The 16,119-nt window shown below is 42.0% G+C and overlaps 1 protein-coding gene across 1 annotated transcript; it reads right to left on the bottom strand.

Annotated features, from left to right (window-relative positions):
- Positions 1-14,502: 14,502 nt before the first annotated feature.
- On the bottom strand, positions 14,503-15,746 carry LOC145098936 (zinc finger BED domain-containing protein RICESLEEPER 2-like). Its single transcript, XM_079036525.1, has 2 exons — positions 15,362-15,746; positions 14,503-14,831 (listed from the first exon to the last, which is right to left on the bottom strand). The coding sequence occupies exons 1-2, from the start codon at positions 15,744-15,746 to the stop codon at positions 14,503-14,505; spliced, it is 714 nt and encodes a 237-aa protein (XP_078892651.1).
- Between the last annotated feature and the right edge of the window lie 373 nt (positions 15,747-16,119).

Below are 16,119 nucleotides of genomic sequence, written 5' to 3'. Positions count from 1 at the left end.
CGGTTCTCGCTTGCCCATTACCAGGGGCAACACTATAGATGTATCTAGCAGCTTCCGAAGAAGCCATCTCCTCAGTGTTAGTGGTCGAGAGGGAAGGAAAGCAGGTTCCCATCCATTTTGTTAGCAGGGCCCTACAAGGTCCATTACCCGACCTTAGAAAAACTAGTCCTCACCCCGGTATACGTTGTTAGACGGCTACGAAGGTATTTTCAAGACCACAAGGTGGATGTTTGGATTAGTTATCCAATAAAGCAAGTGTTGCTAAGGCTGGAAAAGTCCGGTCGCCTGGCCAAGTGGGCCATAGAATTAGGCGAACATGATATCCATTACTACCCCCGGACAAGCATCAAGGCACAGGCCCTCGCAGACTTCCTGGTTGAAATTCCAGATACCATTAAGGGAGTGCCAACGATGATCTAGCAAAGAACTCTAGAAGCTATACACCGATGGCACAACAAGCAGGGAAGGTTAAAGCACATTCCTGATCCTACAAAACCCCAAGGGTGAAGAGATCACTTACGTGTTGCGGTTCGACTTCCAAGTATCGAACAACGAGGCAGAGTACGAAGCACTCTTAGCAGGTCCAAGGCTACCCAAGGAGGTCCGTGCAAAACAACTAGCGGCCCTCAGTGATTCTTTATTCGTCATAAACCAAATAAATGGAACATATGAGTCAAAGGACCTCAAGATGCAGAAATACCTAGATCCAGTTCATAGCTTATCCAGCACATTCAAAATCTTTTCAATAAAACAAATATCCCGAGGAAAAAAATGCAAGGACAGATGCTCTCAGCAAATTGGCCTCTACTTCATATGATCACCTCACAAAGAAAGTGTTATTTGAAGTACTCCCAGAGAGAAGTATCGATAACCATAAGGTTAATACAATATTGGATCCTCCAGAATGGACCAAACCCTATGTCGATTACTTGTGCCATGGCGTGATCCCGGACGACCCAGAGGAGGCGAGAAAGGTCAAAATCAGAGCACCTCATTTTACAATAAAGGACAACCAACTGTGCCGAAGAGGATATTTAAGCTCATGGCTCAAGTGCATCTCTAAAACAGAGGGGCAAACGTTCCTCGAAGAAAGACATTTCGGGGACATAGCAGCACATGAAAGTGCTCACGCACTCACAGGCAATACACTTCGCCTAGGGGTATATTGGCTAGACGTGTACAACAATGTCGTAGCCCTAACCAAGAAATGAAAAGAGTGCCAAGCATTCGCTCCCTTCCAAAAGCAACCAGACATACCATTAAGTAGCATCACCAACCCATGGTCCTTCCATCAATGGGGGACCGATATAGTGGGACCTTTCCCACCGGCACCGGGGGGCGTGAAGTTTTTGCTGATAGTCGTCGATTATTTTACCAAATAGGTTGAGGCGGAACCACTGGCCACCTTCACTGACAAGCAGATGATAAAATTTATGTCCAAGAACATCTTGGACCACTTTGGAACTCCTAGGATCCTCATAAGTGCCAACGACACCCATTTTGAAGGAAGTCCCTTCAAGGAGTGGTGTGAAGACAAGAAAATCCATCGTCGGTTCACATCAGTAGCGCATCCTCAGGCCAACGGACAAACTGAGATATCAAAAAAAACCATAGTCAATGGTTTGAAGAAAAGGTTACTCAGATCAAAGTCTACCTGGGTGGATGAACTCCCGATCATGCTGTGGTAATATCGTACCACAACAAGGTCAGTACATGAGAAACCCCATTTAGCCTAACTTATGGGATAGAAGCAGTCCTCCCCTTGGAAATAGTGGAAGGCTCCTTGTGAACAAAGAGTCTCGAGGAAACAACCAACGAAGAAGAGCGACGCCAAGACCTAGACATGCTCGATGAAAAATGTGAGAACTATTACAAACGCCATGTCCGGGTCAAGAACATCAAAGTTGGAGAATGGGTGCTAAGAAAGAACGATTCTAGCCACACTGAACCATTAGGGAAACTTATTGTCACGTGGGAAGGACCATACAAAATCGTGGAAGCCCATAAGAATGGTGCTTATCTCCTAGAAGCTTAGGACGAGCGTGCCATTCAAAGAACGTGGGATGCATAGAGTCGGCATCACTTTTACTGTTAAAACGAGTGTTAAAGGTAGATTCAATGCTAGCAAAAGCATTGTGTATTAGTTTTAATATGTAAATGTAATCAACAAGAATTACTTTACTACTTTCAGTCTTATTACACTCTAAACAAAACTAGAGTAAACAGAAAGGGCAATTCAGATGCTCCTTATTTTCAAGCTTGAAAAATAAAACAAAGAGGCGGTGTACATTTACCGTGTGACAATAAGGATTGATCATCCAATGTCACACGAGCGAAATCGTTACAAGGAGGCAGCCAGAGAGTTTGCATAAAAAAGGCTCATAACCTTTCTCCCAAAACATGTTCATCAATCACATCATAGAAAACATACAAAATAACATGTGACATGAGTGTAGAAGACTCATAACCTAACATTAACAAGAAAAGCATAATCGGGTGAGCCTCAAGATGACGATCTTGGCTACACATATGGTCTTTAAGCAGAAAATTAGAACAAATTTCTCAAAGACTAGCTTTAGTAAGGCATAAAGAGTTCAACAATAAAGGAACTCAAACTAGGGGTATAAGAAAGCCCTGCGTAAATACCGTGTGATGGCCAACATAAACCATACATGAAGCAACCAAACAACAAGAATATATGCGGTAGTGAAAAACATTCATGCCCAATAACCAAATGTAGAAATTGTCAGATTACCGGACTCCCGGAATTTCAGGCTGCCTTTGAGCACAACAAAGACAAAAAAAAAGACAAAAAAATTGTTCACTGAAATTACATCACAACAAATCAAATAAATAGACGCTACTTGTGGGCAAAGGTGTTACCATCACCGGGTGAAGAACTTGAGCCAGGGCCAGACCCATTGCTCTAAGCATCTTGACAAAGATCGCAGAGCCTGACCATGTCCAGACTGCCCAGGCGGAGATAGCTAGCGAAATATATTTCAGTAAAAGCCACCATGACATCTTCCATCTATTGGGTCTTAGTGGCCACATATACCTCAACCTACGGATTAAACTCCCCGACAATCACCAACTCTTTCACAACTCTTTTTCCCGAATCCACCTCTGCCGCCACACAAGCCACCCGCACCTGAACCAAGCCTTGGAGAAACTAAGGGCTCTTGATCACCCTGTCCACCTTCTGGCTGAGCCCGTCGCTAAGGATCCACGAAACATCCTTCTCTGCTCACTTTGCAGTGTTTTCAGCAACTAGATCAACCTCTAGTTTTGCCGTCTGCTCGCTCAAACCAGGATTCTCCAGACTCAGGGACACCACACAATCATTCAGGTGCCTCACCTCTTCCTCCAACTTTGCCACTTGCTCTTTTAAGTTTTCCTTCTCGAGAAGTCCCGCATCCTGCTTGGCCTCCCAGCTACGCTTGTCATCTTCTATCTTGGCCACCTAGGCTTTCAGCTCTTCACATTCAATTCTCTTCCTGCCAGAATCAGACTTGATGGTATCCATCTCGGAGATACGTTCAACAACTGCGACCAAGTAAGATGACACTTGGGCGACGGTGTAACGCAGGCCGTTGGCCAACTGCTCATCTGACAAGACAATTAAGGCCTCAGTTGTAGTAAGAGGAAAAGCATGCCGACACCACTCAAGAGCGGTGTTGTGGTTGGAGACAAGGTCCTAGGAAGTTAGCCTCTAAGTTGGCTTGTAGGCATCCAGATGAGAACCCACAAGAAGGGGGATGGTTTCGGTTTTACCAGAAGAGCTTGATGTGAGACCTTGGGAAGGAAAAGATCCAGTCTTCACCTCAGCCCTGTAGTTATGGGAACAGGGCTGGTCTTGTTAGTGTTTTCTTCTCTTGCATGACAGGGCAGTTCAATCGCCCTAATTTGTACCCTATCCAGCAGTTTCAGAGGACTTTCATTAGGGGCACGGTTGGAATCATTGATACCCCTAGTAAGAAACTCAGATTAGGTTTCTTACGAAGAGGGGGCCCAGTGCTGGCCGTCTCAGCTCGACCACCGGAGGAGGCTTCCAAGAAAGCAAAACGCCTCTTGACACGACGAAGACTCCTCGGGGACCCAGAAGGTGTAGGATCCTTTTGAGAAACACCAGTGACAATAATGTCCTGTAGATCCGGATCCTCACCGACGCCAGTAACACTGTCAGAACCGAAAGTAGCCTCGATTCCTCGGCCACAAACAAAGGGTAGAAGAGCCTCCACAAGATCGACGTCATGTCACTGAAGCTCACCATCGGACATACCTTGAAGAGCTTTCTCTAAAGAAACAACCTCCTCCACACTTGGCAACAAAACCAAAGATAACGATGATTAAACAGAATGCTGATTTAAACGTGCTTTGCTGATTTTTTTTAAAAAGGTGGGGGAATAGGAGCAAGAGAAATACCCTCTTTCTCAATGAAAAACTCAGGAATTTTTCCGCCATCCCTCTAAGCAACGCTCATTCCACCAACGGCCAAGAAGCAGTCAATAACCAAAAAGTTCCAACGAAAAACCGTTGATGCTCATCTTCTCTAGGACATCAACCAGTTCCTTGTCAGCACCAAAAAGTGTCGGAGCACGGTTGACGTACACCTTAGCCCTCGGGTAACTGAGGAACACGAGATCACCGTTCACCCATAAGAACTTCTCCTACCAGTTCTTCTTGGACTTCTTATCGTGGATATGAGTAGGGACTCCCCGTCGCTGAGAAAGGGTTCGAGTCTCCAATTGAGTAGACGCATTGAATAAGTGCTTCAAAGCCGGAATAGTCAGCAGACAGCCTAGGGAACGACATAGGAGTTCAAAACCAACTATCTTTTTTATAGCGATAGGGGTCAGCTCTCTCATGGAAAACCCGTATTTGCGGATGATTTGGTTGAAGAAATTTATGGTAGGCAAGCGCAGACTCGCCTCGAACAAGGCGATTGGGATGCCAAATTTTCTCTCGGGAGGATTGTAAAGTGATGCATATGGTAGCGGGATTTACACTCCGTGTTCGGGAACGAACCCAAACCAGAAATTGAAAAATTCCCATTCTTCAGTGGTAAGATCCCTTCCCAAAGAACGAGTAGCGGCCATGGAAAAATGTGAAGAAAGGGTTGAAAGGATTTTCTTAGAAACAAGAAGTTGAATAGAAAAAAGTAGAAGGTAAGGAGGAAGCGCTAGGAGGAACAGAGGTTTAAATGCCACAAAAAGGGGCAGCGGACCATCTTCATGATGAAATCGCCGATCAACGGTGATTTCGCCCTGCCAACTGCATAAGCTATCAATAGCTGCCCGCCACGTGTCTGAGAGTAGACCAGAACAACTCTGCTACGTCACAATTGCAGAGGTCTACTAGTCTAAGGGACTTGTTAACGTTATCATGAATGGCCACGTTAAATGTAATGGAAAGCATAAACGAGACGTTATCTTGTCAGGACCTTGGCCTAGGCGGTCCAACACTGGGGTGGCTGTTCATTTCCCTCCACGAGGGACGAATATCCCTTGTGATCTTCTCATTCAATCACGACCAATCACGACGTGGGAAGAAGCTTAGGTGACACCCATAACTGGCATCACTAGGCAGTTAGTTAACATGGGAGTGATCCTCCCAGTCAGAGGAGGCCACATCTCACACTCATCAGACGAGGTCACCATAATCCATTAGAAACAGGTATAAAAGGATCTCTTCTGCCTCAATGAAGGGATCCATCTTCTCTCTCACGAATATTACCCTAAAATTACCTTTCTTAGAAAACTAACTTGATCATCGGAGCGACGTCCCGGGAGAACACCCGGACTTCCTTTAACGATTCTTCTGTGTTGTGTTTTCAGGAGAGTTTCCAGGATAGATCCATCATCCAACATCCAAACCCCTGTAGAGCATGTTACAACAATATGTATGCCAACTCCCACAAAAATCCAACATGCACGCACGCAACATATCTTCAAGAGTCTGAATACTCCACTCACTCTGAACATCGGTCTGCGAATGAAATGTTGTACTAAAAAGAAGACGCATGTCCATCTTGTCATGAAACACTTCCAAAATCTGGATGTAAAACGATCATCCCTGTCTGAAACCACTGATACCGACACCCAATGATGTGCCACTACCTCCCAGACATAAATCTCAGCCAACTTCTCTGCAGATATACTCTCCTAGATCAGAATAAATACGTGCTCATGGTCAAACGATCCACGATGACACAGATAGAATCTACTCCGCACGGATTCTTGGGAAGCTTCATGATAAAGTCTATAGCGATCTCTTCCCATTTCCATATGGGAATCTCCAATGGATGCATCTTGTTGTGAGGACACTGATGCTCGGCCTTGACTTTCTTTCAATTCGGGCATTGCTCAACATACCATGCCACATCCCGCTTCATGTAGGGTCACCAATAGTCAGGACGAAGATCTCTATACATCGTCTTCGCCCCAGGATGAATGGAGAACCTCAACTTGTGGGCCTCCTCCATAAGAACATGGTGCACACCGCCCAAATAAGGTACCCGGAATCGCTGATGCAGAGTCAACAATCCGTGACTATAATAATCAAAGGAAGCCACCAGACCTACAATGCACTTACTCTTTTGGTGCTCTTGCTTCATAGCTTATGCTTGAGCCTCAAGAATCCGCTCCAACAGTGGAGTAATCACGGTCATCCTCAAACATATATTTCTGATCAGAGCTAAGACCGTTTTGCGGTTGAGAATATTGGCCACCACATTGGCCTTCCCAGGGAGATAAAGTATCTCACAATGATAATCCTTCACCACATCCAACCAACGACGCTGCCTCATGTTCAGATTTGGCTAATCCATTAAATACCTCAAACTCTTATGGTATGTGTAGATGGTGCAACGAACCCCATAGAAGTAATGCTGCCAAATCTTGAGGACAAAAACCACGACCCCCAACTCCAAATCGTGCATCGGATAATTCGCCTCATGAGGCTTCAGCTGCCTTGAAGCGTAAGCAATCACATGACCACGCTGCATCAATACTGCCCCCAAACTGGATATCAAAGCATCACAATAGACCACAAAGTCATCAACACCCTCATGCAAGGTCAGAATCGGCACCTTACACAACCATTGTCTAAGAGTCTCAAAAGTTGCTTGCTGCTCAGACCCCCAACGAAATGTCACAAAATTCTTTGTCATTCAGGTCAATGGAACAACGATATTAGAGACATCCTCGATGAATCTCCGATAATAACCATCTAAACCGAGAAAGCTCCGAATATTAGATGGAGACCTCGGAACCTCCCTTTGCATCACGGCCTCGACCTTGATCGGATCGACCAGAAAACCCTTCTGGTTGACAAGGTGCCCCAGAAACTGCACCTCACGCAACCATAACATGCACTTGGAGAACTTTGCGAAAAGTCTCTCCCTCCTCAACGTCTCCAACACTTCCCTCAAGTGCTCCTCATGTTGCTCCTGAGTCTTGGAATAAACCAATATGTCATCAATAAATACTATCACAGACCAATCCAACATCGGTCTGCACACGCTGTTCATGAGATCCATGAACGTGACCGGAGCATTGGTGAGCCGAAAAGGCATCACCATGAACTCATAATGACCATATCGAGTCCGAAAAGCTATATTCTACACATCCTCATCCCTGACCCTCATCTGATGATAACCCAATCTCAAATCAATCTTATAGAACAAAGAAGCACCCTAAAGCTATTCGAAAAGATCATCAATCCTTGGGAGGGGATAAAGGTTCTTCAGGGTTACCTTATTCAACTCCCGGTAGTCGATACACATGCGATGAGACACATCCTTCCTCTTCAAAAATAGAATTGGTGCTCCCTAAGGCGAACCGCTTGGTCTAATAAATCCCTTGTCTAACTGCTCTTGCAGCTGTGTACACAACTCTTGCATCTCGGGAAGAGCCAACAAATACAGTGCTTTGGCTATTGGAGACACACGTGGAGCCAAATTAATCCTGAACTCCACCTGCCTCTCTGGAGATACCCCAGGAAAATCCTCTGGGAATACATCTGGGTAATCTTGCACATTTGGCACATCATCTACGGTCGCCGTACCCTTAACCCGGGTATCCATGACATAAGCGAAGAAACCTGAACAACCCTGCAGAAGATAGCGTCTGGCCATCGTTGCAGAACACATAACCGGCCCATGATGTGGTCTCTCACCTTGAATCACCAACTCTCCCCCACTTGGGGTCCGAACCTGAACTAACTACTACTTACAGTCGATCACTGCCCCATCAAGGCTCAACCAATCCATTCCCACGATAACGTTGTTCCCACATAGAGGAATGGGAACCGGATCAACCAAATACTACTCGTTGAATAACTAGAGAATACTACCTCGATGAACCCTCGCAACCCGAATAGACCTATCATCCGTAATCTCAACATCTAGAGGACAATCTAGCTCCCTTGAGCTCCATCAAATCTCTTGCTAAGCGCAAGAGATACAAATGATCGGGTAGCCCCCAAATCAAATAAAACCATAACAGAGATACCATTCACAAGGAACGGTCCTAAAATAAGACACATAAACATAAGCAAATAATTCAATATAAATAAAGAGATAAAGAGAAGATACATACCCATCACAACTTTAAGAGCTGCACACACCTCCACTACCGTCAGCTGCAAAGCCCTGCTCTTCAGCACAAGCGGATCTGCCTATCCCTGACAGCTGTTAGTAATCCGAAGAGTCGCAGGAGCGGGTGCGGACACCATTCTTGTTGCAGTCAAACTCGGATATTAGGCTTCTTATGGCCCCTGTAATTGCAATGAAAGAAAATTAGATCTGATACCTGGGTGGTGGTAGCAGTACAATCCCTGCTATAATGACCAGTCCGGCCGCACTTGAAGCAGCCATAACCACCACCACTACCACTATTTCATGAACCCTCGTGCGTCGTGCCGCACTTGCCATAATGGCTACGACCCTGATGGCCCCTTGATCTGGAATCCGATACCTTGGGCCTCTTCACCGAACCTGTTGATGTCTAAACCTCATATGGCTTCCTCTTCCTCTCCATCTCTAGGTAAATCTCCCTCTCCCCGACTCGAGCTATCATATCCTCCAGCGTCTTGTAGTTGGATAGGCTCACAAATTTTCAGATGTTGCTCCTCAGCATCTTATGATATCGAGACTTCTTTATCTCCACGTCCGCAACATATTGTGGAACAAGAAGCGCCCTCTCCCTGAACATGGCGATGATCTCCGCCACCGTCTCAGTAGTCTTGCGAAGATCCTGGTACTCTAGCGCCAACTGCTGCACCTCAATAATCGGTGCAAACTCATCTTGGAACCTGGTCGAAAAATATCCCATCTCATCCTATCAACACCATCATCACCCACAACACTACCAACCTCTTCCCACTGGTCTCGATCCATGTTCTTCAAAAGGCAGGAAGCTAGTCTAACCTTTCCCCCCTCACGACAATGACTGTGGCGCAAAGCATTAGCAACATCTACTAACCAACGCCTGCTCTCATTGGGGTCCTTCTCCCCATGATAGTATGGAGCTTCATAAGCATGAAACTCCCTGAATGTCAAAGATCGAGCTCTTGCTATAGACATCATCTGAGAACGAAATGAGCTCAATCGCTCCTCCAAAACCTCTAGGATACCCTCCTTGACCAAAACCAAGATCACATGAGTCTGATCAAGAATGCAACAAGTAATCTCTAACGAGAGAAACTCCTTAGTCTGTTCATCGAGCTGCACACCTCCAGATCCTGAGCATGATCCCTCCCCGACACTAGACCAACCAATTGGCCTGCTCCGTAATACCACCATACAGAAAACAAACTGCAAAAACTATTAGAATACGCATCAAAATATACTGGGGAATCACAACCCTACAAGCTTCCTGATTTTATCGCACCCCTGACAGATAAGGCTCCCAACACTAGATCTCCTCCTAGGTTTTCCTAGGGCAACTCCATACCACTGTCCGCGATCAACTGTAGAAGGAATTTCCGCTATCTCCTTCTAACTAACTCACGAATACCATCACATATCACTAAAACCAGATAATTCTTCGAACGAGAGGTCTCACACTACAATGGTTGGACTCAAAGAAGAGCTGCACAATAGAGTTAAAACCTAACTTTCTAAAATTATTTTGGTTCCTATGATATGTAACTTAACATATTCGTTTACTAGTTAGCTGAAGTTACTTAGAATTCCTAAAAGCACGATTCAAGCAGCATTCGAGCATCAAGTATCAAAACCATGCATAACCTAATCAATCCATCCTATAACTAACTAATCAATACTATCATGCAAATCTACAACCTTATACAACAGGCATACAAAGGCATCTCTCCTAGCATTCTATCATGAAAAACTGAGTAGATCCTTAGCCCTAACTAGCATGCGATTCATAAATTCATAGATTCAAGCAAATCAAATAACATGTATGGGTAATTTAGGAAAACTTACTTGAGCTCGATTGATTGCATACACCACACCCTTTCTTACTTTAGAAAACCCCCTTTTTCTTAGAAATATTTTTCTTTTGGAAAAACTTTACCAAATCCTCAGTTTGAGTTTAGACATGCCCGAGAGCGTGCCCAAATCCCTCAAACCAAGGCTCTGATACCAACTTGTAACAACACAAAAATACGACCCAAAAATTTCATTTTTCATTCAAGTGAAAACAGTACTTTAAATCATAGTTCATACAACCCAAATAAAATAAGTATGTCAAATATCAGGAACATCAGAGTGTGTCCCATAAACAGAATCCATATGATGTGTGCAATACAGGCATCCTGAGCTCTTCCCTTGCCACTGGAAATACCTGAAACATAAGTTGAAAACCATAAGCATAAAGCTTAGTGAGTTCCCCAATCTGCCCCATACCATACATAATAAATCACACATTGGGCTCTCACTCGGTATCGGGCCCCACCCGACATCGAGCCCTGCTTGGTATACAAATCTGTTACTCTCAGGCCTCCCCTGTCACTGGGCCTCGCCCACTATATATGTACAATCAATATCACATAATCATGCTAACACATATAATGATCATAACACTAGCATATGTTCTAGTCTTCAGGACTCGCCTGGCTATAAGATTTACAAAAGCAAACATATTTAGGTAATTGGAAGTACGTTAGTATTTCTTAGATTGCCCTCCACAAATGGTTATTCTTCTCCTCCTTTAAAACTATTTAGCAACTTTTTTGTTTTCATCTGAAATTTGAATTTTAGATAGTCACTTTTAAACAACTACAAAACGATAACAACCATTTTTAAACAAAAGAGTAAAATTGTCATCTACTCGTATTGGTAGACTATATGTATATTTACAATTAATAGCAACATACTTGTAACGCCAATTTTCAAGTATGTCTCGTTTAATTAAATTAACATTTATAATTTTTGATTTTTTGTGGCCATGACGTATTGATGGAGTCACACAATGTGGACAAGGTCAATATTTACATTAGTTAGTGTCACGATGTGGAGTCTATTCGCCATAGCATGGCCACTGTTTAATGACAAACCCTAATTTGGGGTTTGTGCCGCTATATAAGGGATTTGATATCTTGGGTTGCCCACCATCAGCCTTAATCACTCTCCCTTAGCCTCCAAGAGCAAACCCTAGCCTCTATTACTAAACTTTGAGTTTTTGTGGTGTTTTGATGAAGAAGAAGACACCCTTGGGCTTTGTTTCAACAACCAACTCTCCCCATCCCTATTGTGCATGTTTTTTAGACTTTTGTAAGTCCACAAGATCTTATTTTTATGTTACTTATCTCTAGATCTAGCCATTTTTTCCCATAATCTTCATGGTGTGGAGATTTGGAAGGTTGGATCCCATAAAGTTGGTAACTTTTTGGATCTTCGTAGTCATCTTAGTCTCATATGTTCCAGACCTGAGGATCTTTGGGGAGGTTTTTGGTCCCATGCTCAAGCTTTATGTTCCTTATTGCCATGTTTTTTTTTACCTAAAATGGAAGGGTCATGTGTTGGACATGCATGCTCATAAAATTTCAATTTCTATGGCCCATTAGGTGTAGGAAACCCTTCTGGAAACTTTGGAAGATTAACTTTAGAGATTAGGTGCGTAATTGGTGTTTACATGCCTTTAGTTACCTTTAAGGAATTAGGGTTTGGGATCTTAACTTATTGAGGTTTCTTAATGGATAAAGTTGGAAACTTTATCCATCAAAACCATGAGAAGGACCAGATTTAAGCTTTAGAGCTCTTGGAGTTGTAGGAAAATGGCTTATAAGGTTAAGTTCTCCAGACCAATCCCCATGACATGACCTTATGCAGCCACAACATGGCAACTAGGTAAGAACCCGTATGTTTCTCCATTTCGCTGCCACGACGTGGCCAAGGATGGCCACAACATGGCAACTTGTTGAATGTTGACACTTGACTATTAACCGTTGACCATTGACTTTGTCTAAGTTTGACTCTAGGTCAAATGAAGTAATTTGAGCAGTAGATTTAGGCTTGGTCCCTGTTTTTTGTATAGGTAACCTATAGATCCGATATATGGAGTAGTGATCTGTTTGACTATCTTTTGAGGTGATTTTTCCTTGTTGTACTTGTGGGTCGAAGGCACCAATACTGACCCACTAGTTTGAGTTCTGTATCCTAGTTTATAGGATGTTTCTATGTTGTAAGTGATCCATTAGATTGGTAGATCTGTATGATTACATGTACTTGTTGGTTATATGTTTATGTTTATCTGTTGCATATGTCGACATAATGCGGTTGGGTTGAGGCGATACTGCTTCGTGCGGAAGCCAACAATCTCGGGAGCAAACCAGTCATATGCAATTCAATCTTATGTTGTGGGATCGGGAGCAAGCCAGTCATAAGCTGGGCGTTGGGAGGCTAATTGAGTCTTATGTTTTGGGTTCAGGGGTAATCCATTCTGATGGCTATGGACCCATCATGCATGTTTGTATATGTTATATTGTGTGGGGTATTTTGGGGGAACTCAGTAAGTTTTGGCTTATAGTTATATTTCATGGTTTCAGGTACATCGGATGATCAGGGAAAGGAAAATGCATAATTGTGCACATCATCCTTGGATATTATGTTGACTAGAAATGAGCATCGGAACCGGCCCGAACCGGAACCGACCCGAGAATCGAATTTGGTGGAAAATAGGAACCGAACCGGACGGCTGGTTCTACCAGTTCTGGTTCTTGCCAGTTCTTCAATGTTGGAATCGGTCCTTGAGAAATAGCAACGTATTTTGAGAAATATTTCGGTTAGGATTTTGGATTTTTTTGGGTCTTGAAACCTTGTCTAGTTTCTCTATGCTACCATGTCTCTAATTTACACTATAGTCTATTGATTTAAGTTAACAGTTTACAAATAGCCAACGATGACTTTTGATTTTCATATATGAAAAACAAGCGATTTCCAGACAATATATAAAAAACTACAAGTTTGATATTATCAAAAATAAGTCTGTTTCTATCTTTTTGTGTTAATAGCGATGATAAGCAACCTACAGGTTAGATTTGCTAAAAGGAAACTTTCAAACAAACATTGCACCATTTTGTTGATATCAACCAAAGTACCCAAAACCTACCAACTCTTAAAATCTAAACGAGAACATAACTACCATAATTTCCTAATCACTAACTAGCCATCATTAACTACCCAACATCAAAATATACTTTCAAGTTTCCCCAATAAAAAAAGTCTAATATGTGGATTCCAACATCTATTTGAAATTTTGACTAATTCCGTGATCTCTTCCCTGTTAGTTTCAAGTTGTGTATAGCCTCCACAATGTCTATATATAAAACAAAAGAAAAACGTTATTACTTAATAAAATGTAGCAATTACTAATAAGATGTTAAAAATTAAATTTAACAAGTATTAGTGTATTACCAATAGCGAGGTCATCGCCAGCTAACACATGGTGCACCTCATCATAGTCGCATATAGGCAAGCTATTCATTCTTAGCCAATTTTGATTGCACATCAATGCCTCCACAATCACAACGTACAAATTAGTACGGTAGTCGGCAATTACTCAACGACCATTACTAAATGTGGATTCGGATGCTACGGTGGAAATTTGCATCCACAAAATATATATTAAGAAACAAATTAGTGTATAATACACGACATGAATTTATAAAATAAATATGAAAATTGAAGTAAAAAAGGTCAATACCTATTGCCATTCAAGAAACGATCGAGAACCACACCGCGTTATTTTTCCACCATGTGCTAATATCATATCCTTTGTCAAATCTAATTGGGTCCTCATTTAAGTATCTTTGTAATGGAATTCCCGACGAAGTTGAGGGGACACTTCCCAAGGTCATATAGCTTCCAAAGAATTCATTTTCTTCATTAACATTAACAACTTCTTCGAGAGTTTCTTGTTGAGACGATGAGGCTGTGTTTGGACTTTCCAAGTATGTTTTAAAAAACTTGTCCAATTTGCATTCGATATCAATAACCTTTGCACGTGCTAATGATTCTATCTCATCAACGGACTACTTATTATCTTTGTTCTTGGCTTTAAGCATTTGGATAAAAACAATTTTCAAAAACTTTGACTTGCATTGATGATCTAACAATGTTGCAAAGAAGACATAACCACTTATCTTGTCATAGTCACCCCAATATTTGTCATATATTTCTTTCATCTCTAGTACCATAAATAAAAAATCCGTGTTGGTTTCATGTTTCCTAAGATGTTGCTCTATATCTTGGATCTCCCAGGTATACGTATGGACGATAGGCTTTGATGAACACAAAACTTTTTCAGTTTTCTTCTTAAACTTCCAAAGGAACTCCATCATCCTTTTAATCATCTCAAAGTCTGAATGTAAAAGTATCCTTTCCACACTTTACTAAAACAGTGGATCTATCAAAAAGGAAAAAGAAAATACAATCAAACTTCATGTATGTTGTTGGGAAAAAACAAATTTGGTATGCTATATTCCAAGGCATGTAACTCATTCAGATTTTAACAAAATTAATAGTTTTTATAGTCTAAAATTAACTACAAAACCTAAATAACGCGTAGGAAAAAATCAAGTGAATACAACTTAAAATGAGTGAGATATGCACATTTTAATAAAAAAGTCAGATTATGTTTAAGTGCTGAAACAGGAAAAAAATTTGATTTGATATGCTTCCTTGCGGGCTTGTAATTCATTCAAATTTTAACCAAATCAATCATTTTTATAGTCTAAATTTATCCACAAAACCTAAATAACATGCAAGAGAAAGATTCAGGTCAATACAACTTAAATTGAGTGAGTTATGCAAGTTTCAAAATTTAGACAAACTACTAAATTTGCAAATATTGCTAATTTTTAGTGCTGAAACAAATTTGTTTTTATTTACCTTGATGGCTATATTCGGGAAATGCGTCTTTCACATCGTATACTGAGCTTAGCAATTCAAAGGTAGAGTTCCACCGTGTATGAGTTTCACCACACAAAAACCTTTGAGTTTCTACAGCTACAGCCACATCATTCATGGCTTGTTTAAAGGTCTTGATCCGTTGCGGGGAGGCTCTAATGTAGTTCACTTCCTCTTGCATGCTTTTTACATGGCAAACTTTGTATTTTAACCCCATTTTCACAACTAGGTTTATGATATGAGCCATACACCTAATGTGAAAATGTTTTCCTTTCTCGTAAATACCCGGAAGTTCTTTAACAATGATGTTGATTTCCGCGTAATTCATCTTGGCATTATCAATGGTTATCTTGATGACATTCGTCATGACCTACTCGCTTGAAAATTAGCAACTCCCATGTCATGTCTTCGGCTTTGTGAGTATCAACCTCTCTAAAGTTGACTACTCTTTTTTTCATGACAAAATCTTTGGCAATGAAGTGGGCCGTGACAACCATATAATTTCTCTTTTGACACGAGGATGTCCACGTGTCGGTTGTCTAGTGGATGGCTGTTTTCGGGTTGCTCAAATGTTTGTACAACTTCTGCCTCTCCATAAAATAGAAGGTCACAACATCACGAGAAATTTTATGCCTTGAAGGAAATATCACCCTACCATTGACGACATTTACAAATTCTATGAAGGCCTCGCTTTCAATGAATCTAAAGGGTAGTTCCCTGATGGTGAAAAGGCCTAGTAA

Source organism: Lactuca serriola, chromosome 4 (genome assembly GCF_051521515.1).
Source record: "Lactuca serriola cultivar US96UC23 chromosome 4, Lser_US96UC23_V15, whole genome shotgun sequence".
NCBI classification, from domain to species: domain Eukaryota; kingdom Viridiplantae; phylum Streptophyta; class Magnoliopsida; order Asterales; family Asteraceae; genus Lactuca; species Lactuca serriola.
This window is presented reverse-complemented; position numbering and strand designations above follow the sequence as displayed.

Bases quoted from the DNA above. Each gene is read 5' to 3' on its own strand.
- LOC145098936 (XM_079036525.1), bottom strand. From the start codon at position 15,746: ATGACGAATGTCATCAAGATAACCATTGATAATGCCAAGATGAATTAC. The intron at 14,832-15,361 runs GTAAATAAAAAC...TTTTACATTCAG, and splicing joins TCCCGAATATAGCCATCAAG to ACTTTGAGATGATTAAAAGG.